A 26,834-nucleotide genomic window follows, 5' to 3' on the forward strand; every position below is an offset into this window, starting at 1 on the left:
GAACAAATCATGTCATGCCGAAACTTCACCAACTTCCACACTCCCAAGAATCATGCACAATATCCTCCCAAACATCGATGCCGTCCAGCAAAACAAGACCCATACCCGAGAAAAGGTGTGTCTCCATGTGGCAATGGAGCATGAACGGACCGGGATTCTCAACATGATACCGGATAGCCGTCCACCACACTCCACGGGGTGATGTCACGAACGTGTCCCTGTAGAGTGGCCGGTCAAGAAAGAAGTTCTGCGGGCTCGCGGCGATGGCTTCATCGATCGACGACCAGTTGAATTGCCCCTGTCCGGAACCGATCAAGAACATCTTGTTGGAATGCTTATGCATCGGATGCGGGGGTTGCACTGGTGTCACGGACGGGTCCCCGACATCCAACTGGAACACGATATCCACCCAGGTGTTGTTCTTGGTGGCGATTTTGAGAGCAGGCGCGATGTCGCTTGTGTTCGGGTTGTACAGAATAGGCTCGATTGCGCTGAGGTCATTGGGGAGGAACTGCGTGCCATCTAAAGACCATTCCCAGGATGAGTTGATTCGTCTTAGGGTCAAGAGGTGGAACGCATCAGCCTTCTCCGCTGGATAGACTGGTGGATATGGAGGGAGATTGGACAAGTTCAGCGGGATCACGTCGGCTGAGACGTTTTGGCCGCCGTAGTTGATGTAGGGCACAGACTCGCGCGGTGTGGCTCGGTTGTCCCGCTTGTATGAGAGCGTAGCAAATCCCGAAATGATTTGATTCCCTCCAGTGTTGGCAATTCTGATTCGGTAATCACCGGGCTCGCGGTCGAGCTTGATCAAGACCGAGTATCGTTCCCCGTTGTACATTTCGATGGAGTGTGCGAGTTGAGGTTCGATGTATCGGCCGTCAACTTCGTAAACCCACATAGGATGCTCGTCGACAGATACGACCAGTGCCTTGAGACTGGCACCGCTGATGAAGTTGAGGCTGGCCCAGCGGCGGTTTGGATCGACGTAGAATACCTCCTCTGGGCCTTCGCTAGGCACGCAGCCATCGTTCAGACCTGGTGGCAGTTTCTCTGGGTGGTGTTCCCAGTTACCCTGAGTTGCAGTGACGAATAGAAGACATCTGTATTGACCAACAGCTGTTGGCAATAGTGATTCACCGTGTAAAGGGTTTTAGCGTACCCTTTGTCAGTAACAGTATCCGCAACTATCTGCTTGACTGGCGGTGGAATCAGAGCATTCAATTCAGACTGCTCCTTGCAGTACACAGAGCCTTTGCCCTGGACGAGGATGCTGTCCACACAGCTGGACAAAAGTCAGCTTTTTTTGCCAGGGCTGATTGAAGACTTTCCGGAAGAATATACAAGATATCATAGCCAGTTTCTTCAAGTGCATTCATGTACTCGAAGGACGTGAAATTGGTCCAGTCGGAGAGCATTATGGGCTCGGGATTCCGTACCGCGCGCTCAATGGCCCTGAGTTCCCGACGGTCAGACGTTATCAATTCAAACGGTTTCGAAGTTCTAGGTCCAGGTCTGTTTTCCCCATGTTAGTCTTCTTGCTGTCGATCTGTTGACTTCATCATTCGGTTTGAATTACCGAATGTAGATAGGACCGTAAAGTCCGTCTTGAATTGTTGCCATCGCGTGCGCATGATACCTGTTACCTTCCATCAGCCATCATTTCTCGCATGTGTATCAAATAAATCTAACCAGTATGTGCCGTATGTATTTGCATGCCATTGGTACTTAAATGACTCTCCTGGCTGAATGGCCCACTGCGTCAGGCCTGGAACGCCATCTGACCAAGCAGTGTTGAGTTGCCTATCCCACATGTTAGCCGTTTGTTATATTAGCATCGAACAGCCAACCCTAATCATACTCAATCCCATGGAAGTGCACTGTCGTATTGAACGGAAGATAATTATTCACGTAAACCTGTCCAGTATCTTTAGCAAAGAGAAAACCACACAGTGTAAAATGGCACTAACGGTTACATCGTCACCTTCGTTGAGGATCAATGGCGGTCCAGGAAACTGGCCGTTGACGAATATCATTTCCCGCGTGTTTCCATTCGGCGATCCCGACTCCCAACTCAAATCCAATGTATATTCAACGCATGCGCTCTGTGCCCAATGGATAATATATACAAGAATAAAAGGAAATACTTGAAGGATCATGGTGGCAGGAAGGAGAGCTGTGCAATAAGCGAGTGTATCCTGTGAAAACAGTTGTATCAATCAACGACTAGAGTTGCTGCGAGGTTACGAAGGTAATGTCTGGTGGGCGTGCTGTCATTCTTTATAGATCATTCACAATTCGGCCAGGCTGCCATGCTTGTCGGGTGTACTACGCTTTTTCTTCCGATGTCCGGACAAAACATTGTCCCTCTTGGTCTTTTCCAGCCTTTCAGCACCAAGCCTTCCATGAATGCAAGTAATGCGCCGGGTTCGGCGTGGCTTTCAGAAATTTCGAATGCAGCTCTACACTTCCTAGCTGCGCACCCCCGTGAAAAGCCCCCTTTACGTAGAGCATTGGCTTCTATGGCTGAACATTCCAGAATCATGCCCACATTCCTGATGCCTCCCTTGGAGCGGAAATGTGAGCTGCCGAATGGACTCTGTCACTCTGTGCAGAACGATCGGGTGGCCATGCAACTGCATGCAGACAATTCTCTGCTCCCGTTACTCCGTACTCCGTACAGGATTGGTCAAGTTTGGACTCGTCCCATGAGAACAACCGAAGGATGATGTGGTAATTCCAACCACGAAGAATCGACTGAAGACTATAAGTTACTGAAAAAGTCACCAAAATGAATTTCTTTTCAGATGGGTTTTGAATTGGACGCCAGCGATTATCACACAAAATCCAAGAAGATCTGGAACAGTGCAATTGCAAGAGCGGATCAGTTGGAAACTGAACCTTACTCCTCAGCACCTCTCCGTTAAGTACGGAGTGTACACTCGAGTATCCGCGGCTCCACACGCAACACCGGGAGCGCGGATAGGTTACTGCAACTCTGCAAGGTTTGAAGCCTGGACCACTTGAGGCTGATTTAAATTTAAGTTTGCTAGCCAAATTAGGTATTGCAAACTAGTACATACCTAACCAGGCTTAACCTACAAGTAAGGTACCCGGTACGAGTACTCCGTACAGGTGATTGGATAGCCTAGATGTATGGTACCGTTTTACGTAGCCGGTACTTACCTAGTTACGGATAGTTACGGAGTGCAGTACTCCGTACATAACTAGATCAAATCAACATCCATTGGTTGGTTCACCGCACCGCTGAGGCTCTCTACATACGAGTGGGCGAGCCGAGGATTCGCCATTGCAAAGGCCGAACTGCCGATCTCCAATTTGTATGTCCTCATGAAGAAGCCGAACAGGGCACCTCGACAAAATGATGTAGAGAACAGCCGCAAACACAAAGTTACATACTCCGTACAGCACGGAGTACCTACCTACCTAATACTAAGTACTTACGAGTACTATCTAGGACAACTTTGTTCAATGAAACTTACGAGTACCCTACGAGTAGGTCCCGATCTGCTCATAATCTTACGACACTGTATAAAGTCATTAGGCACTTTTCAGGGCTTCGAAATGACCATAAAATGGTCCCTCTGCCATGATGTCCACCACAACTGGTTATGCATGTATCGACCGATCAACGCCTCCAGGATAGGTAGCCAACTAACCCAAGAGGTAACCTATGCACTTAAGTACCTACCTGTTAACGCGTGGTGTGTTTGTAGCTCGCCGTCTGTTTCGTGAGTCATACTGGGCGTTCCAGTCTTTTCACCGAATAACGGAATGAGACGGGGTAACTATGTATTCCGTGATAGCCATCAATGGGCACGAGACAGGTCTACTGGTACGGGGTAGGTACATGTACGAATACCCCGTACGGAGTCGAGGACAACGAAATGCCGGTATGTGCATATCACCGAGCTCCTAAACTCAACAATGCAGAATACCCGAGTCCATTCCGAATTCCGACAGCTAGCGGTCTCGGAACTATCTGTACTCCGTACTCGTACACTGACAGAGTATGGAAAGAGTGCAGACAACTGCGAACAACTGCGACGTGACTCGGAGCCTCGGGAGAGCAATGGTGGTGGAGAACTGTCACTCCTTAGGCGTCTCAGCCTCCCAGGACCCAGGATGATCATATCATCATAACACGAGTGTACGAACTTTAAAAAGTGCCGGAGCTCCACTTCCCGCGACCAGGGCACCTTCTTGTCCCATGATGGATACGAACCTCTCATGGTTCAGCTCGTAGCCTTGTACGTTAGAATGCGCTTTCAAGTACTTCTTAATCTCCTGACTGAGCTAACGTTAGCTCCAAGTCTTAATTATTCGCCTTCATATAATTTTCTATACTTCCAAGCTGGACTACGAGTACGAGTTCGTCTCTGGACCTTGGGACGAAGTAACTAGACTGAAACAAGATTCGATTGTCCATCACATAGGTAGGTAATCCAGACAAATCTCTGCACAAGCTCGAGAGAAAACAGTCAAATTTCAATCGCAACCACTTTTGCTGGCTCCGTGTATGTGCCGTTGACGGGTGCCGCCAGACCACCATTAGTTGGCACGTAAAGAATGTCCCGCTGACCATTTCGTTGACGGAGAACTGTCGTTGGCCCTGGGATACTTGTCGAGTTCTCCCCGCCATAGATCGTCACAACGTCATGGCGATCATCATCCAAATCAATCTTGACGACTGAGTTCTGCTGCAAAGTCGCCATGTACGCTGCCTTTCCGTTACGACTCAGCGCAAACCCATCCGGGATGAGCCCAGAATTGTTGAAGATGGTCTGAAAGTTCCCCCTGACGGAGGCATCATGCCAGTTCACACGCACCCGGCCGAAGAACTTATTTGGTGTCGAGGTATAGTATAGATATCCGTTATGAAGTTGGATATTGTTAGCTCCGGCGAGGTGGATATCATCCTGGAGTGCAATCGAGTATTCTGCTGTATCTGTGTTGAGCCGATAGACGGCCGACTGGGCTGCGTCGGCGATCAGCACTTCAGTGATCCCATGAAAGCGCCTGAACATTGTCACGCCGTGCAGGAATTTGGCCTCGGGGATGGCGGTAATCAGGCTGACATCGACGCTGTTGTAGTCCAAATCCACTTTCCAGACTGTAAAAGATCCCGGCTGTGGTTCGAGCGTCTCAAGGCTTAGGTTTCCACCAATGACCACGAACACATCGCCATCAATAGCAGTTATACCGATCAGGGAGCTGACATCCGGGATCGTTGCAATATGCTCCGCGGTTCCATCGTGAGCATCGATGACCCAAACCTCCGGAACGTCCGCCCTAGTCACCACCAGGCCGCTATTCTGCCGTCCAACAAGATTTGCAATCCATGATCCACTGTCCGGAAACTGATAAAGCGTGTAAGCGGACGCACCGGCGATATCCTCGGTAGCTGAGTGTTTCGCTGCCACTGCATTTGTTATTGAAGCAGCGAGCCCAATGTGGACAAATATATTCTTCATTGTAAATACACGAGCTGATGAGAACTGTATGAATGTTGGTCCCGGTTCGAGACGATTGTCCTTCTGACGATGATGACTTGACAAACACGTCTTAAGTTTATGGACTGGGATTGAACTGCGATACAATATATTCACTAGCATTCCATACTGATGCGCCTCTCATTCTCTCGTAAAGCTGGAATACATTCCATGCTCCTCTATCCATCCACACAGCCAATTAAATGAAACCCTCACCACAAAAATTGTAACTAGGGACGAATCTTACTCGGTGCCACCAAAATACCTAGACTGTACCCACGCAGAAAACGTCGACCGGAATGTATTCAATGGCAATCAATGATTATGATTGCCACATCAGTTCTTGACCTGGGCTGCCTTGAAGACTTCCTCGAATCGATATTCGTTCCATCTCACAGTAGGTTTCAAACCAGCAAACTTCCACACGCCGTCGATCTTTCGGTAATAGTGCTCATTCGTCGCATGACCGTGGCCCTTTAGTTTCACTTCTCTCAGATCTGGCGTTGTGTAGACCTGATGCGCGGCTCGTAGCTGATGATGACCGATTACTTCCGTGTCGGAAACACGCTCCCACCAGGTCTGCCCGAGTAAATGCTGTGTCTTCACAGTTGGGTCGCCTAAGAAATCAGGACTGGAGACCATGGCCATGAATTCTTCTGCATCCATCGATTCCCATCGCTTGAGACCTATCTCTGTGTAGTCAACCTATTGGCACGTTGGATAAGTTCATGATACGTCCGTCTCTCGAAGCATACAGTGAGGGTTGGAGCAAGAATATTTCTCAATCGAGGCCAGTCCTGCGAATCGTTATCATCAGATCTTCAACTTCAAGAGGAGATGTGAGCGATACCTTTGCATCATAGCTGTCGGCCCATTCGAAAACAACTCTGGAGAGTTCAAGATAGTCTAGTGACGTGCTGCTTTCAGCGACCGTCTTCTGGGGCTAGCAAATGAGCATACCCTTGAATTCGATGTCCCATGCAGGCTTGTTTGTTTCAAGACACTGAGCATCGCCGTTAGAGAAAGTAGCCATGACTGTGGTTCGAGACGACGGCTTATTCCAGCAGCTAAGGAAAAGAGTGACCATATAAATGGTCTGGTTGATCAGATAATATATCATTGTGATGGCTTGGCTATTGCACATTCGTTTGACCAATGCATTGCGAAGCGTCGAGGGCCGTGTGCGACCTGAATCGTGGCCATAACATTTAGCGACTGCAGTTTCCGCAGTGTTACATGCCCAGTCGGAATAAGATGGACATTAGGTAGTCTGCATTATTTCGGATATCCATTCGCACATATTCTACAAAAACTGAGATAGTAACTCATGGGTCTACAAGTGCGAAGTAAAGTCTCATGTACAGCCGGATTTGTCACAGATGTCGAAAGGGTTCTTGTGATCTTGATGAAACATCACTTTACGAATCCAAGTATGGGGTACATATCACTCCTCAATACAGTCGTCATCAGTCTTGCTTGATTTTCCGTTCGGCCCAGTGAGGACATCCTGACTGTTTGCCTTTTACCGGTTCCGGAAGCCTTGCCCTAAAAACAGACCGAATCCGCAAACAGTCGTTGCCATGAATGTAACCGTTGAAGTTAATAGGTCAAATCTATTTACTTTCTCCGTTTTTTCCTTGATGACATACGAATGCAGAGATCGTCCTCGACCGCAATTTATTGAAACCAGCTTCGTGAAGAGCCATTCTTCAACAAAATGCCGAATTCCATTACTGTGGCCGTTAAGATAAGTAGCACTGTAACCAGGACCGAGAGACAGAGAGACATGTCTTTGGTCGAAATTATATCAATTTTAACGTTCTCTAATATTCGCCATTCAAGATGGTCACTATGAATAATGGTCAAACTTCCAGGGCTCTGGAGGGAAAAGTCGCCCTGGTTACTGGCGGTGGCCGCGGTATCGGAGCCGGCATTGCTTTGGAGTTGGCCAAGCGAGGTGCGGATGTGGCAGTCAACTATGCGCACAGCTCCTCTTCTGCTCAAAAAATCGTGAGGGAAATCGAAGCCCTCGGGTCCCGAGGCATTGCTGTCCAGGCAGATCTCACCAACCTGGACGAAATCGAAGTCATGTTCAAGAAGGTCGTCGAGCAACTGGGAAAACTGGACATCGTCGTTTCGAACTCCGGCAAGGAGAAGTTCAAGTCTCTCCAGGAGACAACACTCGAGGATTTCGACGAGATTTTCAATCTCAACACCCGCGGCCAGTTCTTCGTTGCCAAGCATGCCTTTGACCACATCGAGCATGGTGGAAGAGTCATTCTTATGTCGTCTATTGCTGCTGGACTTGGTGTTGCGGGGCACGCTCTGTATGCTGGGAGTAAGGCAGCAGTCGAAGGCTTCACGCGGTGCTTGGCTGCCGACTTCGGTGTAAAGAAATGCACGGTCAATGCAATTGCTCCTGCCGGCATAAAGAGTGACATGTGGCTGGAGAACTCTTGGCGATATGCACCTGGCTGCAACAAGGGTTCATCTCTGGAAGAGATTGAGACAGCTCTGGCCAATGCCAGTCCACTTCAACGGTGCGGTTTTCCTGAGGATATTGGCCGGGTTGTCGCCTTTTTGGCCAGTCCTGATGGGGAGTGGATCAATGGTGAGTCCTATCCATACTTCAGAGTCTTATCAATGGATAAATCGAAATTCCAAAGACACTGACTGCTGCGGAGGCCAAATAATCCCTGTCAACGGAGGTTCTAATGTCTGAGATGTGAAAGTCGTCAGACCATCCTGTGCTTTCGGCTTTCAGGGGAAGAAAGGCAAGGCCCAATCTTACTGCATTACTATCCAGACAATATCTTCCTAGATTCTAGAAATAAGACTGTTATTCCACCTTCAAATACGACTAATACAAGTTAACTTCACTCATCACTGCTGCAGACCTCGTAACCATGCGTATGTCTCAATTTTCATCTTCCGCTTCGAGTCGACAGCTGTCCTCATGTTCTCAACGTCGCCATTGGCACTTCGTGGTGGCTGCCTGCCGCGGATACTTCGTCAGTTATTGTCCTGGTTTAGATGAGAAAGATTCGTTAACGCTCGCGGCTATCGAAGGCAGAGGAGCCCTCATCTCGATGCTTTCGCAGATGCCTGATCTCGGTTTCTACCGATTTTGGTAAGATTAGGATAAGTGTCGATTAATTTACATACCTAAAGCCTGTCAATTTCCTGCATTCAGTCAATGTCAACGTCATCCTCAGATGTCGATTTCGCTTTCGTGTGATTCTCCTCACTGCTATTGTGAATGGTCTGATTTGTCACGAAACAGGAGACTGACGCATCAGGTACTATTCATCTGCAGATCATCGTCTTCGCCGAGGGTGGCAGTTCAGTAGCGCTCGTATTCTGCTCTACCTACTATGTATACATCAAGTAAATCTTCAGCAGAGTATTCCATGGACTTATTGGCATCAACAACTACCAGGCACGCCATCAAGATGGAGAAGTGGATTCTTGGGAGCAAATTCAATGAAATCTACCCTCACAAAGGGTCGATCAAAAACCTATGGGAGTTGAAATGGAAGTTTGCTGTGGGTGTACAACTGTTATTCTGCCCAAGAATCAAGGGAAAGGCTGATTGAAACGTGTTAGTGTCAGAAATCTGTCTATCCTTTTCATGATGGCGCCTATGAGGACTTCGAACCCATTTTTCAGAAGCTGATTGCTGTAAGAAATGCACCTTGCCGTCGAGACAATTCAGAGAATAATCGAGTTAATGTTGCCCTCAGGAAAACATTAACGACGGATACAGCGCTGCCTACACGAATGCTTTTGTTCACACTGCTTTTGCCCTCGAGAAACGGGCAGATGAAGCACACAGAAGGGGTGATTCAGAGAAAGCGTCTGAGTTGTATTGTCGTGCTGCAGTCGTCTACCGTATCTCACGCTTTCCTTATGTGAGCCCGTTTGACGGAAAGAATTCGGTTAAGCGGACCGCTTTTGAGCGTCAGAAAGAAGTCTACCTCAAAGCTGCCTCGATCTGGAAGCCCCCTATCGAGGAAGTAATCATTGAGCACAAACACCGTGCGGGAAAGGATGGCGCCACAATCCCAATTCTCGTCAGAATTCCAGAGCGTGCAAGCGCGTCAAACCCTGTCCCTGTTGTCCTCATAATGACAGGATTGGATGGTTACCGTACAGACAACTCGCAGCGCTCCCACGAGATCGTGCGTCGTGGCTGGGCCTGCGTCATTTGCGAAATACCTGGAACCGCAGACAGTCCAGCGGATCCGGCCGACCCCGAGTCCCCAGATCGTTTGTGGGACAGTGTATTAGACTACATGGCCTCCCGTCCTGAGTTGAACATGACCAAGGTCGCGGCTTGGGGCCTCAGCGCCGGCGGTTACTATGCCATCCGCGCTGCTTGCACGCATCGTCATCGTCTCATTGGATGCATTGCCCATGGCCCTGGATGCCACTACTTTCTCGATGAAGGCTGGTTGGCCAACGTTGACAACCATGAATATCCATTCCCGTAAGCTGAACTCAGGCAATTGTACTGACGATGAGATGCTGACAATTTGCATGTAGCTTGACTCCCGCAATGGTTCGAAAATTCGGATTCAAAAATGTGGATGAGTTGAAGCAGGAAGGACAGAAAAAGTTCTCTTTGATTGAGACAGGCATCGCTCAGCAGCCATCTTGTAGACTGCTACTTTTGAATGTATGGAGTTCCCCTTCATTCGAACCGAGAGCTTTTCTAATGACACTAGGGCGTGGATGATGGTCTCGTTCCGATTGAGGACTGCCTGATTTTGTTCAATCACGGAAGTTATAAAGAGGGAAGGTGAGAACAGAAGCCGCTTGAGTATACTTTAGTTACTGACACGCCTTAGGTTTTATGAAAACCTTCCTCACATGGGTTACCCCGACAGTCTGCCAGTAGCTTACGAGTGGCTCGAGGGTCTTTTCCCAAAGGATAGCGAATGGAATCTGAAAAAGTGAGCCTGCAGGTTTTCCGTAAACGGATTCCCAGGATTCGATGCCTCCGGCTCTATCTGGGAACCTTGACACTCTAATACAACCCATCATTTGATTGATATTTACAATCTGTACCCCAATCACAAGAGGCTATCCAATGCATTGCTTGGATCGTTTATCTCAAATAAGCTGCACGAACCTGATCAGTGCAATGTATACCTCATTTCGACTGTTATAGTTTGTCCCTAATCTTTAAGTGTACACGGGGGGTGGATAAGTGGCACTGATGTTGGCTAAGCAAGTAATCGATCATGGATTTTCTTCAGGAGATGCAACTTACCCGCTATCACCTGGGATAACCATGTCATTTTGCCCTTCCAGATTAAGTCCTACATTACCAGCCGCATTACCGGACATAGGTGCTGGGTATGCAGCACATACCCGCAAGTGATCCCGCGGTCGATAGAGGTTCTCCAGATGATCCGGCGCCTCGATGATGGTTGCAATAAGCCCGGACTCAGTATGCCACTCGATGTGGCAGTGCAATAGCCATATTCGTACAAAGCTCGTTAGTTTATCACGATGATCAGAACAAAAGAAACGAAGAAACACTTATCTGGGTTGTCAGCACGGAATCGAATCACCACATGCCCGTAATTCTGCACCATAATCGTATCCCTTCTCATCGGAGTCGCCGACACGTTCTGGAAATAGCCCTCGAAGTAACCGCCATTGACCTCCGTTCGTTGAAGGACTTGGAACTGGTGGCCGTGTAGGTGCCAAGGGTGAAGATTGCCATGATAGTTGTTGATAACGATCTCCACGACATCGCCATAGTTGATTACGTAGGGATTGACATTCCCGTAGACCCGAGGGTCCGATCGATAGTATTTTGGCCAAGCGGTCAACGCCGTGTAGAGCGATGGGACAGACTGCGGCATATAAATTTGGTCATTGATAGTGTATCTCAATACACCATTGCTCGAGGAATTTGCGGTATCCAGAATAATCTGATGGTCGGCCGGCTCCAGGAGAGGTTCGTGATCAGCCGGAATAAAATCCAAGTCATCGACAAAGTCAAATTTATAGATTGTCGGAGGCGGTGGCAGCGGCTTTGCCTCGTCATATACAAGCCATGCCGTAGCATTTGGATTATAGTCCGAGGGAACTGTCTTGTTCCAGTACTTGAACATCATGTTGATATCCGCCGTATTCCAGAAGGCGTAATTTCTGCTTGCATCTGACTTGGTGCGGATTAAAACGCTCATCCTCTGACCAGTAGCCAAGCGGACATGACGCTGGCCCACGGGGTATGGGTCCACAAAGACACCGTCTACCTCTACAACCGTCATTTCGTGCTCGTCGAAAAGAAACGCATGCCCTGGCCAGTTTCCCAAACAAATGATACGAACAAGATAGGTTTTGTTGGGCTCGACTTTGAAGATTGGATTTATGGCGTCGTTGATGAGGATACTGTCAGGGATTGGCTCTTCTCCCCCGGTATTTGCGAAATTTTCCTCTGACAGGTAGTAGTCGAGAAGTTCTGGCATTTCCTGGTGATGCCAATCCGATAGGGTAATGGTGAACTCTTCGTCGTATTCCAGGGACGGAGTGCGCTCATGAACGATTATCGCTCCACGAAGCCCATCGGGATATTGTCCCAAGTTGTGCGAATGGTACCAATATGTCCCGGCTTGATCCACCTGTCGAAAAGTACGTCCAATGTAAGCTGATCTCGTTTGATCGATGAACTTGACGGCAATCTAAGTATTCACCTCAAAATCATAGCGAATGACTTGACCCGGTGCAACAGGGCACTGTGTCACCCAGCTTGCACCGTCCATGGTTCCCGACATGTGCTGACGAAAACCATGCCAATGAATTGCAGTAGATTGGTCTTCCAAACCATTTTCAACATCCACAATCAGCCGATCGCCAACCGTCAGGTCAATCTGGGGACATGGCCATTGTCCGTTGATACCAATCACGCGTCTCTCGAAGCCGTCTGGTGCCGCAGTCACCCAGGTGACGTTCCAGTACAGGTAAACCTCTTTGGCGGCCACAAACTGGACAAAGCCAGATACGAGAAGAAGAAACAGAAACATTAGTCGCTCTAGATTCGAAACGAATGACTGAAGTGAGCAGAACTATGATCCTATAGCTTGGTGCAAAGGTCTGAATTTTATGGAGCCAATACTCGCCGACGATCGGATTATGAATCGAAAAGACCTTGATATGCCTTCATTCTGACAGGTAGCTACCAAATCTGCGTGGTTCGAATTCCCCAGTCCCTTCATTCTCAATCAGCAGGCGGCACGGAACAGGGATGCGATTACCATTGTGTCTGGAGTACCTGGAATGCTTAGATGGAACAGCATGTTGCATCCGCGACACGTATTCTTCGCCTCGATCCGAATGCAAAGTAATACTACTCCAATAAGGAGTCAAATTAGTAGGTTCTTGCAGTCTGCAGTCGATTGACAGCTCAGTACACTGTACAGCCCTTACTTTCCTCTTGATTGATACTAGTACTATGTACATAGCATCAATTGCCAGATCATTTCTTCTCTCCAGCGGTATTTGCAATGATCACTCTGTCCTCCTACGGTTCCTGTCTGCGAAATATCACGCCCTTGCATATGTCATGTGACCAAGTGTGCCCTGATAATCTTTCATACCTCCTAGTAGGTACTTACCTTAGGTACCAACGCACGTCACCTTGAGACACTCGACTCTCGAGCTCCCCGTAAAGCCTAGTAGAGTTTCCACGTGGTAACAATCAGGAGTCGTATAAAATGAGAGACAACTCCATTGTTTCGTGATTCTCGAATGCTTTAGACACGGCTCGAGAAAGGACCTATGGCACTATGGTTCATTCCATTCCCCCCGTTCTCCCCGTACAGGATGAGACTAGGGTTAGGGATCAGAGATAGGGTTACCTAACCCTAATCAGATTTCCCTCATTCTCGTGGAACCCAGCACAGCCGAGGCTAATTGGAGCCTGGGCAAGTTGGCAGACTGCTGACTATCAATCTGCCTGCCCTTATCATCAAATACGTGATACGTCTACGTCAATGAATACCGAACTGCCGAATGCCGACCCACCCTGCTCGGACTCTTGTCCGAGTTTCAGACATCGACGCACAGGCAAGCAGCATCCATGCGGGGTCAGAGTCAGACACGATGGATCTTGATTCCTCGGACCTCTTGGGAGGTCATCAAGGAGGATTTCTAGATAAATAGGAGCAATGAACTTCAAGCAGATCGACAATGACCAGAACTTGCTTTGAATGTAACAGCCAGATCCGAAGTCCAGATTGAATGAAATAGTAGTACTACAATTCAGCAGCAATGGCGCCTGTCAAGATCCCTTCCTTCGACGAGCTTACTCTGGATCCTTCCGGACCCAAGGGCAATGCCTGGGGACTCTTTGGCAAAGACAATGACCTCGGCATGCTCAATCTTCTTACACCAGAAGTTGTGCGCGCTGCCGCCCAAGAGATCAAAGATGGTGTCCGCTTCTCGCTGGACTGGGAGCTGAACCATCTGCACAAACCCTTCTACGGCAGACAGACGTTCGAGAAGAGCATTGCTCACAAGGCTCTCCGCGTCGTCAATGATGATATCCTTGTATTAAATACGCAGAGTAGTACACAGTGGGATGGATTTCGGCACTTTGGTGAGTTCGAAGGACTTCCACTAAGGCCAAAACCATGATTGACCGATACTGATCGATGGCCGGGACTTTGGCAGGGAATCAATCTCATCGAGTATTCTACAATGGCGTAACGCAGGAGAAAGTTGAGAACAGCAGTGCTATCGGAATTGACGGTAAGGAGAACCAGTAAAACCCATGCAAAAATGTACCATTCCAGACTGTGTACTGACTTCACAAAGCATGGGTCAAGAACGGTGGCATTGTTGGTCGTGGCGTACTGCTCGACTATGCCTCGTACGCGGAGCGTAAGGGCATTCCCATCCGCGCCTTCGAAAGCACTGTAATCCCGATCGGTGCCATCAAGGAGGTTGCACAGGAACAGAATGTCTCCTTCCGCCCTGGTGATATCCTCTTCATTCGCTGCGGGTTTACCGCCGCGTACGACGAGCTCTCAGTTGATGAGGCTATTGCCCTCGGTAACCGACCCAGTCACGACTTCATTGGCATCGAGTCCAGCGAAGAAACCCTGCGCTGGCTTTGGGAGAACCAATTCGCGGCCATAGCGAGCGATGCAGTTGCAATGGAATCTTCACCAGTTACCGGTCCCCAAATTCCCCAGGAATGGTCCTTGCATCAGTGGTGTCTAGCTGGCTGGGGCATGCCTATTGGGGAAATGTTCAATCTGGAGAGGCTGGCGAAGTATTGTCAGGAAAAGGGCCGTTGGACATTTTTCTTCTCCAGTGTTCCATTGCATGTATGTTCCTATCCCATTGTTTCTTTCGTCAGTATCGCTGGTCTAACCCTTGATTGTACTGATAGGTCCCTGGAGGTGTAGCCAGTCCTCCAAATGCGGTCGCTATTATGTGACCTTCATGGTGAGAGAATTGGACACTCAGATGTCTGGAATCCATGTCACTAAATGAAGACACATCAATAGTATACGGACTTACGACATGAACCTATTCACGAGATCTCATGACACTCGATCATGCGATTCAGGATCGTCTCGCTTCTCTATACACTATTGTTACATGTAGTTGAAAGCAAAGAACTCTTGCCAAAGAAATCCACCATGAGAACGCCAACCAGGTATACACAATGCAAGATATTCATGAAAAGCCAATCCACTCCTCTTCGCTATTTTCGTCATTGCCATCAACATCAGCCATATCCTGATCAACCGCGGTGCCATTCTCGACCTGGAGAGCAGCGACGTTGTTGGTTTTCTTGGCCGGAATGACTGGTTTGGACAACAGATAGTCCAACTCATACACGTTCCTCTCAGACAAACGCTTCAGGTTGTCTCGAATATCGTCTACTGCTCGCTGGACTGCTCGCAGTTCTGGCGCAAATCGAGCGGCATTGTCCTTCAGATACCGCCCATGTATGCTGAGCAATGATTCGATCCATAGCAAGTTGAACTCAAGATGAGGAGTTTCATCCGTCGCGTGAGCCACGAACCGCAAAAGACGAGGCAGGTACGGGGTGGGCAAAGCACGAACGACATGCGGTATATCCGCATGTGGTATACCTTCGTAGACTACCCGAATGAGACGAGCCTCATTCAAGCGGAATGCCATGACGAGGGCTTTGAGATAGGACGGCTCTTCAGCACTGGTAGCCGTTGAAATGGATGCGGCCTTAGCGGCTTGCAGTGTATCAAGAATGCTGTCTGGAGTAATGGTAATGTCAAGGTCAAAGGGGTCAAAGACGAATTCGTTGTCCAGGCTGTAAATCAATAAGCCCTCGGTCGTTGCCGCGCAGAACGAGCGTCCGGTTGGAGAGAACGCCACCGAGGCTACCCTCACTTCAGGTCTTGTTTTGCGGGCACCGGCATCCCCGCGTCTCGCTCCCGGAAGGCTTCGGTCGTAGCGTTCTTCTCGATCAGATGCTTCCCCTGTCTCGTCGATCAACCCTCGAGGGCCAGCCTCGGTCATGTCCTTGCTGTTCAGGTACTCCTGGGTGCCATCCAATGACGTGTTCACAGACACCTGAAACTTCTTGATCAAAGAGCCAGTTGTCACATCGTAAATACAGATGTACTTGCTGTTTCCTGCAGCCAGCACGCATGATCCGTCCGCACTGTAAGTAACACGGTTAAATGACTTGGTGCCCTCTGCATTAGCGGCCGTTCGCCGATCTGTGATTTTCCGGCCGCCCGATACGTCGCGGCGTCCTTCAATCAGACTTTGCTGAGTGGCATCCGACACGGACCAGAAACTGAGCTGACCGTCCAAAGACGACGCCACGATCTGCTTCCCGTCGGGCCGGAAGTCCACGCTGAGGACATCTGACTTCAGCTGGAGAGGCTCGCTGGTCTGCGTGCGTCCAAATATACTCCACACCCTTACTGTTTTATCCCAGCTGCCACTCACCAAATGAGCCCCATCAGGAGCAAAAGCCATTGACACTACAGGCGCTTCATGTCCCGATAATCGATCCAATAGCTGGCCCGTCTGGACCGACCAGATATGAATGTCGAAAGAATCTATCGACCCCGCACATACAACCTCACCACTGGGATCTACAGCCAAGCATGAGAAGCCCAGTCGAGAAGGTGCTGTAAATGTGCGAAAGTTCCGATACCTGATCATGTCCCATGCTCTGACTGATCCATCCAGCGACGAGGTGAATAGAACATTCCCCAGTTTGGAAAAATGGCAATCGGTGACTCCGCTGGTATGCTCGGTGAAGGTCACAATGCAAAACCCGGATGATGTATCCCAAACTTTGACTTTTCCATCGTCTGCGGCAGTAATAATCCTCTGACCATCAGGGGAATAAGCCAAAGCATTCATGGAGTCAAGGTGACCCTGTTGCTTCAAGATGTACGACTCTGACTGCCACTCCCAGACCAGCAACTGCCCATGTTTTGTAGAGCCAAATGCGAGCCACTCGCCAGACTGATTAATTGTGACGTGATCGATATTGCTTTGCGAGATGCTACAATAGGTTAGCAAACAGAGAGCAAAGCATTCATGATGTCTAACGCATACCTAAGCATATGAATCATGTTAAAGTCGGGCAGTTCGTAGAGACCAAATATGCCATTGGAGAATCCAACGACCAAGAGGTTGGACTTGGCGTGAAAAGCAGCGCAATTCAGCTTCGCATCATTCTGCATGAAAAAGTCCTTCTTCACAATCCTCCATCGGTAGTCGGAATCTTCTTCGTCGTCATCTCGAGTCGTGTACTCCCATCGAAACAGTGCGCCGTCTTGACTGACTGTATATATCTTCTCCGCATCAGCACTGCGTTCCAAACACAAGGCTCAAATGTGCCTACCGTTTCCTGGTCCGCTGAAAAATAGGCTCCTTTGACAGTCTGCCGATGACCAGCAAGGGTAGTCGGCTCGAAACCTTCTTCCGGATCGAGACTCCATATCTTCGCAGTGAGGTCCTTGGAGGTTGTGAGAATGAAACGGGAATCGCTGGACCACTCAATACTCCGAATCACATCAAAGTGACCTGCCAGATCCCGGTGGAGGACAAATGGCGCGTATTCAAGCCCTCCACTCGCATCCGTCCCAGGAACTGTCGGGGTTTGCCAGAACTGCAGCCGTCGTCCGATCCCAACGGCGAAGTGACGACCGGATGGAGAGAACTTGAGTGCGTCGACTGGACCTTTGAAGGAAAAGTGATATATGACAATACGCCGCCGGAGATTCGTCAGAATCGCATGTCCATCTTCATCAATGGTGAGGAGAAGGTTTCCTTGTGGAGTTAGGTCGAGATGCGCGATGTTCTTGCGGTGAACGAGCGGAAGAGTATAGGATTTGTTACTGTCCCCAGTGTCAGCTTTGTCTGCCCGAAATTTGCGGACGCATCATACTTGACAAGGTCGAACACGGAAACCCTGTTGCCCACTGGGGAGAGCAAGCAGGTGCCGTCCGGGGTAAAGAGCAAATTCCCTTGGCGATAGACGGTCCCCAGTAAATTCGAAAACTGCGAAGACGTGTCAGCGAGTAAGGCACGAGTATCAGGGTCGCATACGGACCTTGAAATCAATCTTCATTGTCGTCGGAAACAGCTGCTCACACTCTCGAGGACCTGGCCTGGCACAAAAATTAATCAACGCTTTTCTGCTTTTGGTTCGGAACGGGAGCAACTTTTTTGCGGTTCCGCCGAGCTACGCCAAGTTGGGTAAGGCGGCTTCCAGCATTTCGCGCATCTCATTGGTGGACTCCACTCGCGTTCAGGGGCTCCTGATTCTGAAGAGGACAGAAGCACATTCTAAGACACGGATCTGAGTCCTCTGCTCCCATCACTTTCGCACCCCTTGTCTCGTTCCTCGTCTTGAATTCTGCTGGCTGGTTCCTTTTCTACTCCGATCCGTTCCTTGTACCAACTTCGAACCCCTTCGGGTGAACGTCCCGCACAGCTGCTGTGGGCTGTTTTGTTTTGACCAGCTCCTCAGGTTTGACAAACACAAGCACCATGGCCCCTTCAACGGAAACTGCGTCGCCGATTGGCATTGCCAATGTAAGTCATTCTCATTTATTCTCGGTTTTCTTTGGCATTTTGCTGACGTGACTTGCTTCCCAGCTTCCGAACCAGCGGTAGGCCGTCAACCATCATGCACCTGACGAGAGAGAGACAGACTTCTAATTGACACAATAGCCATAAGATTGTCGCTAAACGAGGCGCTGCGTTCACAATAATGGTGTGACTTGGTTCCCTTGGCTGCTTTTCCGACTATCCCTAACAATCGCAGGTCGCCGGAGAGTCCGGCCTGGGCAAAACCACCTTCATTAACACGCTATTCTCCACTACTATTAAAAACTATGCCGACCACAAGAAGCGACATCAAAAGCAGATTGACAAGACCGTCGAGATCGAAATCACCAAGGCAGAGCTGGAAGAGAAATTCTTCAAAGGTATGCAGATACGGCCTCCAGACTGGCATTTCCGAGCCTATTAACTTATCTACTTGCAGTGCGCCTTACGGTTATCGATACTCCTGGATTCGGTGACTACGTGAACAATCGGGACTCCTGGGAGCCTATCATCGATTTCCTGGACGACCAGCATGAATCCTACATGTTGCAGGAACAACAGCCCCGCCGAACGGACAAGATCGACCTTCGTGTCCATGCTTGCTTGTACTTCATTCGCCCGACGGGACACACTCTGAAGCCGCTTGATATCGAAGTGATGAAGCGCCTTGCAACCCGTGTCAATTTGATCCCTGTCATCGCCAAGGCTGATACTCTAAGCCCGTCCGACCTGGCCCGTTTCAAACAGAGGGTAAGTGAACAAGTCTGAGTGGGCGGGACATCACTCACAGGAATAGATTCGGGCTGTCGTGGAAGCCCAAGGTATCAAGATCTATCAACCTCCCATCGACGAGGACGATGAGCATGCTGCTGCGCATGCCCGTAGCTTGATTGCGGCCATGCCTTTTGCTGTCATTGGCTCGGAGAAGGATGTGAAGAACAATGAAGGCAAGGTGGTCAAGGGCCGCCAGTACATCTGGGGAGTTGCAGAAGTCGAAAACGAGGACCACTGCGACTTCAAGAAGGTCCGATCGCTTCTCATCCGGACTCACATGCTTGACCTCATTCAAACGACTGAGGAGCAGCACTACGAGAACTACCGTGCCCAGCAAATGGAGACGCGGAAGTTCGGTGAAGCACGACCTCGCAAACTGGATAACCCCAAGTTCAAGGAAGAGGAGGAGGCCCTGCGCAAGCGGTTCACCGAGCAAGTCAAGATCGAGGAGCAGCGGTTCCGGCAGTGGGAGCAGAAGCTCATTGCCGAGCGAGACCGCCTCAACAAGGATCTGGAGGCTACCCACGCAGCGTACGTACGAGTAAAGGGATCAGTCGGAAAGTGCGCTGACTCGTTACAGGATCAAACAATTGGAGCAAGAGCTCGAGCAAATGCAAGCCTCGGCCCGCAGTCACGGCCGTCGTTAGAATCGCCCCAGTCAGTGGCGCTTTTACGAAGCTTGTTCTGGGCCGTTGGCGGCCACTCCAACCTGTCTGCGATCCTTCATTCCCTTCGACTACCCCATTTTCCTTTCTGTGGTGATCGTTTTCATGGCAGACAACATTCTGGACGTACCGGGTCCATCAGTGGCTGTTTCCGATTCCTACACCGTGAACGATGGTTCCTTTTTGACCGCATAATATCCCTTTATATTTCTGTCGTAGTGTGTGAAAGCAATACAATTAATTCTTGTGCTTCAATACATCCACTCGGTTCGTAGAGAGTTGCCATTGAACGCGTCGGCAAAATTCACTGACAGATCCATGGCAACGCGACTAGGCCTCATGATGCTCCACATCAGTCTTGAAAGTTGTCGCAGGACTTTCTCTGTCAACAATCCTGGCCTCAAGAAAACACTACAGTTCTGATTTCCATCCTATCTTCTCATGTCTAGCGTGAAAGAATTTCCCACAACACATGTCCATACTCTCAAAACCCATAATGGTGAGTCCAAGCCCCGCATCTGTACCGGGAGCTGAACGCTGAAGAGAACAAAATTGAACAGGACCTGTCAACGCAGTCATATTCTCCAGCTATCCAGGCACCTACCTCCTGACTGGATCCTCCGACCGAGCTATTCACCTTTCCCGTGCCATTCCCACCTCAACAGGTCGCACCGTCGTCGAGACTACACAACCGATCCAGAAGTATGAAGTGCATGCCTACTCGGTCCTGGACATTGCCGTCGCCGGTGACAATTCGCGTTTCGCTAGTGTAGGCGGTGATCGTCAAGTATATCTTTGGGATGTCGAGCAGGGGACGACCGTGAGAAGATGGAGCGGGCACTCGAGTCGCGTGGAGGCCGTCCAATTTGCCGGGGAGGGTGACTCCGTTGTGGTATCTGGTATGCTGGCAACTCCAAATCAGCGAGCGTTCTCGCCAGTGGGTACATGGTCTGACTGTCCTCTTGACATCCAGGCAGTGCCGATACGACAATAAGCGTCTGGGACACGAAATCGAATTCTCACAAGCCGATCCAGACTTTTACTGAAGCCACGGACACCGTTTCTACCTTACACGTTCACATGCCTACGTACTCTATTGCCAGTGGGAGCTATGATGGTCGAGTTCGCATCTACGATCTCCGCATGGGCCAGATGACCGTTGACGTCGTTGGACAACCAGTTGCCAGCGTGCGGTGTTCGGCCGACGGCCAAGCGCTACTGGTCTCGAGTTTGGATAGTCGAATTCGCATGCTAGATCGTCTGGACGGGAAGCTTCTGAAGGCATTTGGTGGCGAAGAACAAAATGCAAAGTTCGGGACCCAATCTTACCGGAATACGTCTTTGCGAATCCGGTCTGTGTTCGCCAAGGGGGACGCCGTTGTCCTTAGCGGTAGCGAGTCGGCCAACATGGAGAAAAAGGATGGCTCGACCCAAGCGTCCGTGTTCGCATGGGACATTCTCAGCGGAGATGTGATTGCTAGAGTCCCGGCTGGCGATGGCGTCAAAGCCGTCAGTTGCGTAGCTTGGAACGAGAAGGGGGCTTGCTGGGCGAGCGCATGTGCCGACGGTATGTTGTTTCTGCGTTGATAATCCGTTGGTAATCGGGAAAAAAAGTTTTACTGACAGAACCCATCATTCCAGGCACTGTCAAAGTTTACAGCTAATCTCTCCTTCGAAGCCTCTGGACTATACCCGAAATCGAGGTTCGCCAACAGCAGTCCCAAGGAGAGCAACGTATTTGCGACCCCGCATTCGGCGCCTTGGATCGAGAAACGTCAACACCAAAGTCTCAACAAGCCAAAGTGCCGAACGAATAATTAGCTCGATCGGATAATTGTAACAGTACGTGGCTCGTTTGGCACCATGAAAGTTTGCATCGGCAACATTGCCGAGAGGGCCTAGATAATCTAATCAAGCAGCACCACGATATAAGGCTGGCATTGGTTCCCTAGGATTGCTAGCATTGTCCTCAAGATCGACGGACGGAAAAGATGCGGTTCACAAACTGGGTGCTTGCTGGTTTACTCGCTGGAGCCATCGCGGCTCCATCTGATGTCCGAGTGTACCACAATGGGCCTCTGATTCCCAATCACAAGCTGCCTCCGTCGCATGCACGCTCCGACGGAGGCAAGATCGTTGAGTTGTTTCTGAAGCTCCGGGGGTCGACGGAGTGGAAGCTCATCTCCAAGACTCCGATCGAGGGCGACACCGGCGAGCCGGAAGGAATGGTCCTGGTCGGCAACGACCGACTTTTTGTGTCTTCTGGTCAATGGACGGAACCGACGGAGAGGTACAACCAGACCATCAATGGGACCGACTGTAGCCCTGGAGCTGGCTTCATGCACCTCTTGCTCTACGACACTCAAGGACATTTGCTCGCCAACTCCTCTTTGACCAAGCCCGGTGAAATTGAGTACCATGGTGGCGGCCTCGACTACGACGGACGCTACATCTGGATCACCCTCTCACAGTACCGGCCAAACTCGACGGCGACCATAGCTCGTATCGACCCATTGACCCTAAAATCGGAGCGGCTGTTTCGGACAAACGACCATAACGGTGGCATTGTCCACGACACCGTCACCGATAACCTGGTCACGTTGAGCTGGGGAAGCCGCAACGCGACCACCTGGTCTTTGAAGCGCTACCCGCGTGGCTTTGCACCCCTACCAGGCTTCACTCACCCAAGCGCCGCGTCACGAATCCATCCTTCTTCATCGACTACCAGGACTGCAAATTCCTCGGCCACCAGCGGGTGCCACACGTGTTTCCTCCCACCTCGTCGCTCTGGGAATGGATCATTAGCCTTGGCAAGAATAACGACAAGCGACCGCTCATGCTCTGCGGCGGCGTCGCCACGGTCGACGGCTTCAACCTGGGTGGATTGGCCCTGGTAGATATCGAGACGATGATCCCCGTGTGGGAGGTCCCGATCGGTCTCAAGAGCGACAAAGGCGTTCGTTTGACGCAGAATCCGATCGAGGCGCAGGTTGTAGATGGCAAGTTGAGGGTGTGGTTCATGCCGGATCAAAGGGAGAGCATGTTGTACATCTACGAGGCGCAGTGAATTTCCATGGCAGTCACAAGTTGACTGAGAGTGTAGTATACCTTAGTCGAATAATAGACCTGTTTACTCTGTAAAAATTTTTATCGAGACTAGGGAAAGAAGGTGATTGAGCATCACAACCAGTGACGGTCTTCCATTTGTATGTGTCTGCCTGCCTGCCCTATCCGATCCAAACAGACAAACCCCTAATCAAAGCCTCATCGCGATCATCGCATCAATGAAATTGATACACATAAAAACAAAACGCAGGTAAAATCAAGAGGCAACGACACAGGACAACGCCGCCAACCGATTTAAGAGCTCGGGCTCGGGTTCATCTGTTCAACAGAAAGCAAATAGTTAGCCCGTCAAGTTCCCATCAAATCAAGTCAGAGTCGAGAATCCAGAGAGAAGAAAAGACATACCCGGCGCTTGCCACCCGTCAGAGTAACATTGACGAACCGGCGGGTGTAGAGGAGTCGCTTGCGGGCACGGCCCTTGGGGCTCTTGGGCTTCTCCTGCTTCTCGACCTGTATTCCATCGAGGGAAAAAAAAAAAAAAAAAACCGAGGTCAGTCTCCTGCTAAAGTAGCGAGCGACAAACTGGACGCCTCTTGTTCGATGATGCGAACCTTTGGAGTTGCGGCCTTGACCTTGCCTGTTCATCGTGAAAATTTTCATCAGCAATTCCAAATCCTTCCTCTCGCCAACGAATCGCTCAATGAAACTGACATACCTGCACGGGCAAGAGATCCGTGAACTTTACCCATGGTGGATGACTATTCCTCTGCGAACTCGGTGATGCCGATGGTCTGAACAGGAGGAGAGTCGTTGCTCTGGTGGGAAGTTCCTTTGGGAATTCTCGGCTAGAGGCGACTGTGGGGAGTGGTGCGGGTGGATTTGTGTGCGGTTCTCTGTCACGGATATTCTATTCGCCGAACCGTGGATTACGTAATCGTATAGGTACTTTTCTGTTTGGGTTGCCTCAGTGCCTCAGGCCCTCGCTAGTCCCGGTAACCGGGACTAGCGCAGGAGGGCCTGAGGCATGTTTGGACAGTTGTCGGTTGGCTGACCATGAGCAATTGTTACTCATTTTGACTCGATGAAGATCTGATTGTCAAAGTCGAGCATTCTATCAAATGTCTAGATTGTCATTCATCACTTCGTTATCATGTTTCTTTTGAATCATCTTCCTCGGGCGGAATCCAGCGCCCATCCCGAAGCCATACTCCTGCAGGTCCATAATGTCCAGCTATCGATCCCCGGAGAAATGCAAAGCGGAAGAAGAGGTCTTGCGGCTCGTCTTCGTCATCATCAACGTCACTGTCGCTTCCCGAGTCCTTCACTATAGAATCCATTGCCTCCATTGCCTCGATACTGTGGCTCGTTAATCCGAGACCCCGACGGCCCTTGCGCCGCCAGATGAACGTTGCTTCTCGATCCTCGTCAAGGAAGCCTCTCCAGCGTTCGACGTCGTTGACGAGAACGCTGATCCCATCGACACTGAGCTCTTCCATTCGCTCTGGTTCCCAAAGATTGAAGGTGACGTTCCCATTCCCGCCATAGTGGTCATTTGGGTCCAGGCGAATAGTGACGGAGGAGTTGGTAATGTTTGGGTAGGAAGCTCCCCACCATCCACCGGGTGTCATAGGATCTTCCCCCAACTGCTCGGGCGTCTCGATCACGGATGCAAATCCCCATCGTGCGACGCCGTTAATGAACAGGCCGAGTAACAGTCCTTGGTAGATAAGCGATGGGCGTATTGGTATCGCCGTGCCCGGCATCAAAATCATAGCCAAAAGATAGTGGTGGATTCGCAGTCGCAGGCCCGGCAAAGACAGGAGAATCAGCAGGATGACACCTATAGTTAGGTACAGCTTGAGATACCGCGGCAGTAGCCCGGCCTGGCGGATATACCAAGCTTGACTCAAAACAATGACGACCAAGATTGTGACAATAATCGCCAGCGCCGCCTTAGCCCCCGGCTCGTGCTGAAGGTCATGCGGTGTGAGTCGCTGCAAGGGTATCCACGTCGCAAAGGTGTAATTGTTCAATGCACCGATCAAGGCCGGCGTCAAATATAAGATAGTCTTGCTCAGCTGGTAGCTAGGCGCCGACACTCGCTGCAGGAGTGGTCGTCCCGCGTAGAGAAAGAGCACATAGGCAACAAAGGCCGCGGGAACAAGGCGCGAAAAAAACATGGAGAAAAGATCCGGCAGCGTCTTCAAATTCGGAGGATCTGACACCACTCCCACATGCGAGATCAGGATTCCGAACGTGGTAAAGTAGAACACGGTCGAGGAGGTGGTAAAGAGCGACACCAGCACGATAGCGGTCACTGTGGCACCGAGCAGTGGCCATCTTGGATCCTTCGGGCACGAGACTTGCGACGAAAACTGCACAAAGCTGAAGGACTTGGGAAACGTAGACGGAAATGCGATCGATGACAACCCATTCTGCGTGACTGAGGGAAAGGAGGGGGCAGCTCCTCTCAGCTCCACCACACCGCAACCGCCAGTGGCATCACTAACGACCCCTGCATGAATGGCAGCTTGACAGAGGTAGCTATCTGCGCGATAAATGCCCGGCTCCGATGAGCCCGGCTCTTGTCCTCCGACCACGAACGGCTGGTAGTTGAACGTCTGATTGCCGACGGTTCGCTCGTCGAGAACGATCAGCGATTTGCAGTTTGCTGGACAGCGGAAGGCGAAACCAGCGGCGCTGAAAGGGCGGCAATCGTTGCCATTTAAACCACATTGATTGTCCTTTGCCCTATCATCATGCACCCTTTAGCATACATCAACACACCCGAGCAGTTCAGCGAGAGCTCGACATACCAATAGCTCGCTGTACAGCTAATCGGTTCTGGCCGGCCATAGTCCTCAATGTTTCCCGACGACGCTGACTTGACCAACACCACGAGCCAGATGACGAACCATACCGCATACAGTAGCAATAGCCATGCCACCTTGTAGGGTTTCCTCGGTGCGATCGTATTGAGAACGCGAATCGGCAGCTCCTGGAACTTCGGGAAAAGCGGCGTGAAGAGTAAGTCTCGGGGCGGATCCGGACCCCTGATCCACCGTGCCGTCGCACGGCCAGCTTTTCTCAAGGGCGGAGGAATCCAATGCCAACGAGACGATCCCACTGGGGATTCGCGCAGCCAGACGGGCAATGCGAGCATGGTCTTGACCCCTTACTGCTCGTCCGCATCCAGATCCATCAGGTCACTACCTGGATAGTGGACACTGGACACTAGACAATTAGGACTAGGTTTGGACATAAAGAGGGCTTCCGAGCTGCCAACGACGACAAGGGTGGAACGGAGATGCGCGGAGATGTCGTTCTCCGATCGTCATCGAGTCCGAGGCTCCGAGCCCTGTCTGGACTCGAAGTGACGCCAAGGCATCAGCCCTACGATACAACCGTGACAGCGTACTCCGTACTTGATGTTCTTCAGATCGATTGCAACAGCCAACATGATGTCGAATAAGTCAACTATGTGATGGACTAATACTTGTCTCAAGCGCTAAGGTAAACCTACTAAACAAAGGTACTCGCACGCTCTAAGGAGAATATGGATTGCCCAAGGTCGCCAAGTTGCATGAATATAAGGAAACGAATAGGTACCTCTAGGTGGAAGATCTTGGTAAAAAAAAAAAAAAACCCAGTTAGGCTCCGCAGAAACCACGGCATAACACTTCGCTATCATCAGTTCGCTTGAACGGAGCGACTATTCATAGCAAAT

The 26,834-nt window shown here is 50.3% G+C and overlaps 13 protein-coding genes across 13 annotated transcripts; 6 read left to right on the forward strand and 7 right to left on the reverse strand.

The window, feature by feature from the left end:
• Positions 1-25: 25 nt before the first annotated feature.
• Positions 26-2,036, reverse strand: VTN31DRAFT_5053 (uncharacterized protein; the record flags this gene model as incomplete). Its single annotated transcript, XM_069405510.1, has 7 exons — positions 26-1,103; positions 1,163-1,285; positions 1,345-1,515; positions 1,580-1,639; positions 1,693-1,803; positions 1,862-1,917; positions 1,971-2,036. The coding sequence occupies 7 exons, from the start codon at positions 2,034-2,036 to the stop codon at positions 26-28; spliced, it is 1,665 nt and encodes a 554-aa protein (XP_069260566.1).
• A 2,466-nt stretch (positions 2,037-4,502) lies between these two features.
• On the reverse strand, positions 4,503-5,495 carry VTN31DRAFT_5054 (uncharacterized protein; the record flags this gene model as incomplete). The annotated part of the gene is made up of 1 exon (XM_069405511.1): positions 4,503-5,495. The coding sequence occupies one exon, from the start codon at positions 5,493-5,495 to the stop codon at positions 4,503-4,505; it is 993 nt and encodes a 330-aa protein (XP_069260567.1).
• A 354-nt stretch (positions 5,496-5,849) lies between these two features.
• VTN31DRAFT_5055 (uncharacterized protein) lies at positions 5,850-6,600 on the reverse strand (the record flags this gene model as incomplete). Its single annotated transcript, XM_069405512.1, has 4 exons — positions 5,850-6,218; positions 6,269-6,310; positions 6,364-6,419; positions 6,474-6,600. 4 exons carry the CDS (start codon positions 6,598-6,600, stop codon positions 5,850-5,852), a joined length of 594 nt encoding a protein of 197 aa, XP_069260568.1.
• Positions 6,601-7,364: 764 nt separating this feature from the next.
• On the forward strand, positions 7,365-8,235 carry VTN31DRAFT_5056 (uncharacterized protein; the record flags this gene model as incomplete). Its single annotated transcript, XM_069405513.1, has 2 exons — positions 7,365-8,124; positions 8,198-8,235. 2 exons carry the CDS (start codon positions 7,365-7,367, stop codon positions 8,233-8,235), a joined length of 798 nt encoding a protein of 265 aa, XP_069260569.1.
• A 730-nt stretch (positions 8,236-8,965) lies between these two features.
• Positions 8,966-10,472, forward strand: VTN31DRAFT_5057 (uncharacterized protein; the record flags this gene model as incomplete). Its single annotated transcript, XM_069405514.1, has 6 exons — positions 8,966-9,058; positions 9,120-9,194; positions 9,257-10,002; positions 10,059-10,191; positions 10,241-10,314; positions 10,364-10,472. 6 exons carry the CDS (start codon positions 8,966-8,968, stop codon positions 10,470-10,472), a joined length of 1,230 nt encoding a protein of 409 aa, XP_069260570.1.
• Positions 10,473-10,700: 228 nt separating this feature from the next.
• On the reverse strand, positions 10,701-12,553 carry VTN31DRAFT_5058 (uncharacterized protein; the record flags this gene model as incomplete). Its single annotated transcript, XM_069405515.1, has 4 exons — positions 10,701-10,731; positions 10,789-11,005; positions 11,065-12,151; positions 12,224-12,553. The coding sequence occupies 4 exons, from the start codon at positions 12,551-12,553 to the stop codon at positions 10,701-10,703; spliced, it is 1,665 nt and encodes a 554-aa protein (XP_069260571.1).
• Positions 12,554-13,799: 1,246 nt separating this feature from the next.
• VTN31DRAFT_5059 (uncharacterized protein) lies at positions 13,800-14,973 on the forward strand (the record flags this gene model as incomplete). Its single annotated transcript, XM_069405516.1, has 4 exons — positions 13,800-14,127; positions 14,202-14,279; positions 14,346-14,860; positions 14,926-14,973. 4 exons carry the CDS (start codon positions 13,800-13,802, stop codon positions 14,971-14,973), a joined length of 969 nt encoding a protein of 322 aa, XP_069260572.1.
• Positions 14,974-15,215: 242 nt separating this feature from the next.
• VTN31DRAFT_5060 (uncharacterized protein) lies at positions 15,216-18,120 on the reverse strand (the record flags this gene model as incomplete). The annotated part of the gene is made up of 5 exons (XM_069405518.1): positions 15,216-17,049; positions 17,103-17,341; positions 17,392-17,887; positions 17,938-18,050; positions 18,103-18,120. The coding sequence occupies 5 exons, from the start codon at positions 18,118-18,120 to the stop codon at positions 15,216-15,218; spliced, it is 2,700 nt and encodes an 899-aa protein (XP_069260573.1).
• A 422-nt stretch (positions 18,121-18,542) lies between these two features.
• On the forward strand, positions 18,543-20,023 carry VTN31DRAFT_5061 (uncharacterized protein; the record flags this gene model as incomplete). The annotated part of the gene is made up of 7 exons (XM_069405519.1): positions 18,543-18,587; positions 18,651-18,664; positions 18,726-18,768; positions 18,820-18,982; positions 19,042-19,352; positions 19,399-19,907; positions 19,957-20,023. The coding sequence occupies 7 exons, from the start codon at positions 18,543-18,545 to the stop codon at positions 20,021-20,023; spliced, it is 1,152 nt and encodes a 383-aa protein (XP_069260574.1).
• Positions 20,024-20,482: 459 nt separating this feature from the next.
• On the forward strand, positions 20,483-21,705 carry VTN31DRAFT_5062 (uncharacterized protein; the record flags this gene model as incomplete). The annotated part of the gene is made up of 4 exons (XM_069405520.1): positions 20,483-20,540; positions 20,602-20,940; positions 21,015-21,608; positions 21,683-21,705. 4 exons carry the CDS (start codon positions 20,483-20,485, stop codon positions 21,703-21,705), a joined length of 1,014 nt encoding a protein of 337 aa, XP_069260575.1.
• Positions 21,706-22,032: 327 nt separating this feature from the next.
• On the forward strand, positions 22,033-22,938 carry VTN31DRAFT_5063 (uncharacterized protein; the record flags this gene model as incomplete). The annotated part of the gene is made up of 1 exon (XM_069405521.1): positions 22,033-22,938. The coding sequence occupies one exon, from the start codon at positions 22,033-22,035 to the stop codon at positions 22,936-22,938; it is 906 nt and encodes a 301-aa protein (XP_069260576.1).
• Positions 22,939-23,401: 463 nt separating this feature from the next.
• On the reverse strand, positions 23,402-23,856 carry VTN31DRAFT_5064 (40S ribosomal protein eS30; the record flags this gene model as incomplete). The annotated part of the gene is made up of 4 exons (XM_069405522.1): positions 23,402-23,425; positions 23,513-23,617; positions 23,719-23,744; positions 23,823-23,856. 4 exons carry the CDS (start codon positions 23,854-23,856, stop codon positions 23,402-23,404), a joined length of 189 nt encoding a protein of 62 aa, XP_069260577.1.
• A 399-nt stretch (positions 23,857-24,255) lies between these two features.
• VTN31DRAFT_5065 (uncharacterized protein) lies at positions 24,256-26,270 on the reverse strand (the record flags this gene model as incomplete). The annotated part of the gene is made up of 2 exons (XM_069405523.1): positions 24,256-25,858; positions 25,924-26,270. The coding sequence occupies 2 exons, from the start codon at positions 26,268-26,270 to the stop codon at positions 24,256-24,258; spliced, it is 1,950 nt and encodes a 649-aa protein (XP_069260578.1).
• Between the last annotated feature and the right edge of the window lie 564 nt (positions 26,271-26,834).

This window comes from Thermomyces dupontii (genome assembly GCF_041956625.1).
Source record: "Thermomyces dupontii strain NRRL 2155 unplaced genomic scaffold VTN31scaffold_4, whole genome shotgun sequence".
Taxonomy (NCBI): domain Eukaryota; kingdom Fungi; phylum Ascomycota; class Eurotiomycetes; order Eurotiales; family Trichocomaceae; genus Thermomyces; species Thermomyces dupontii.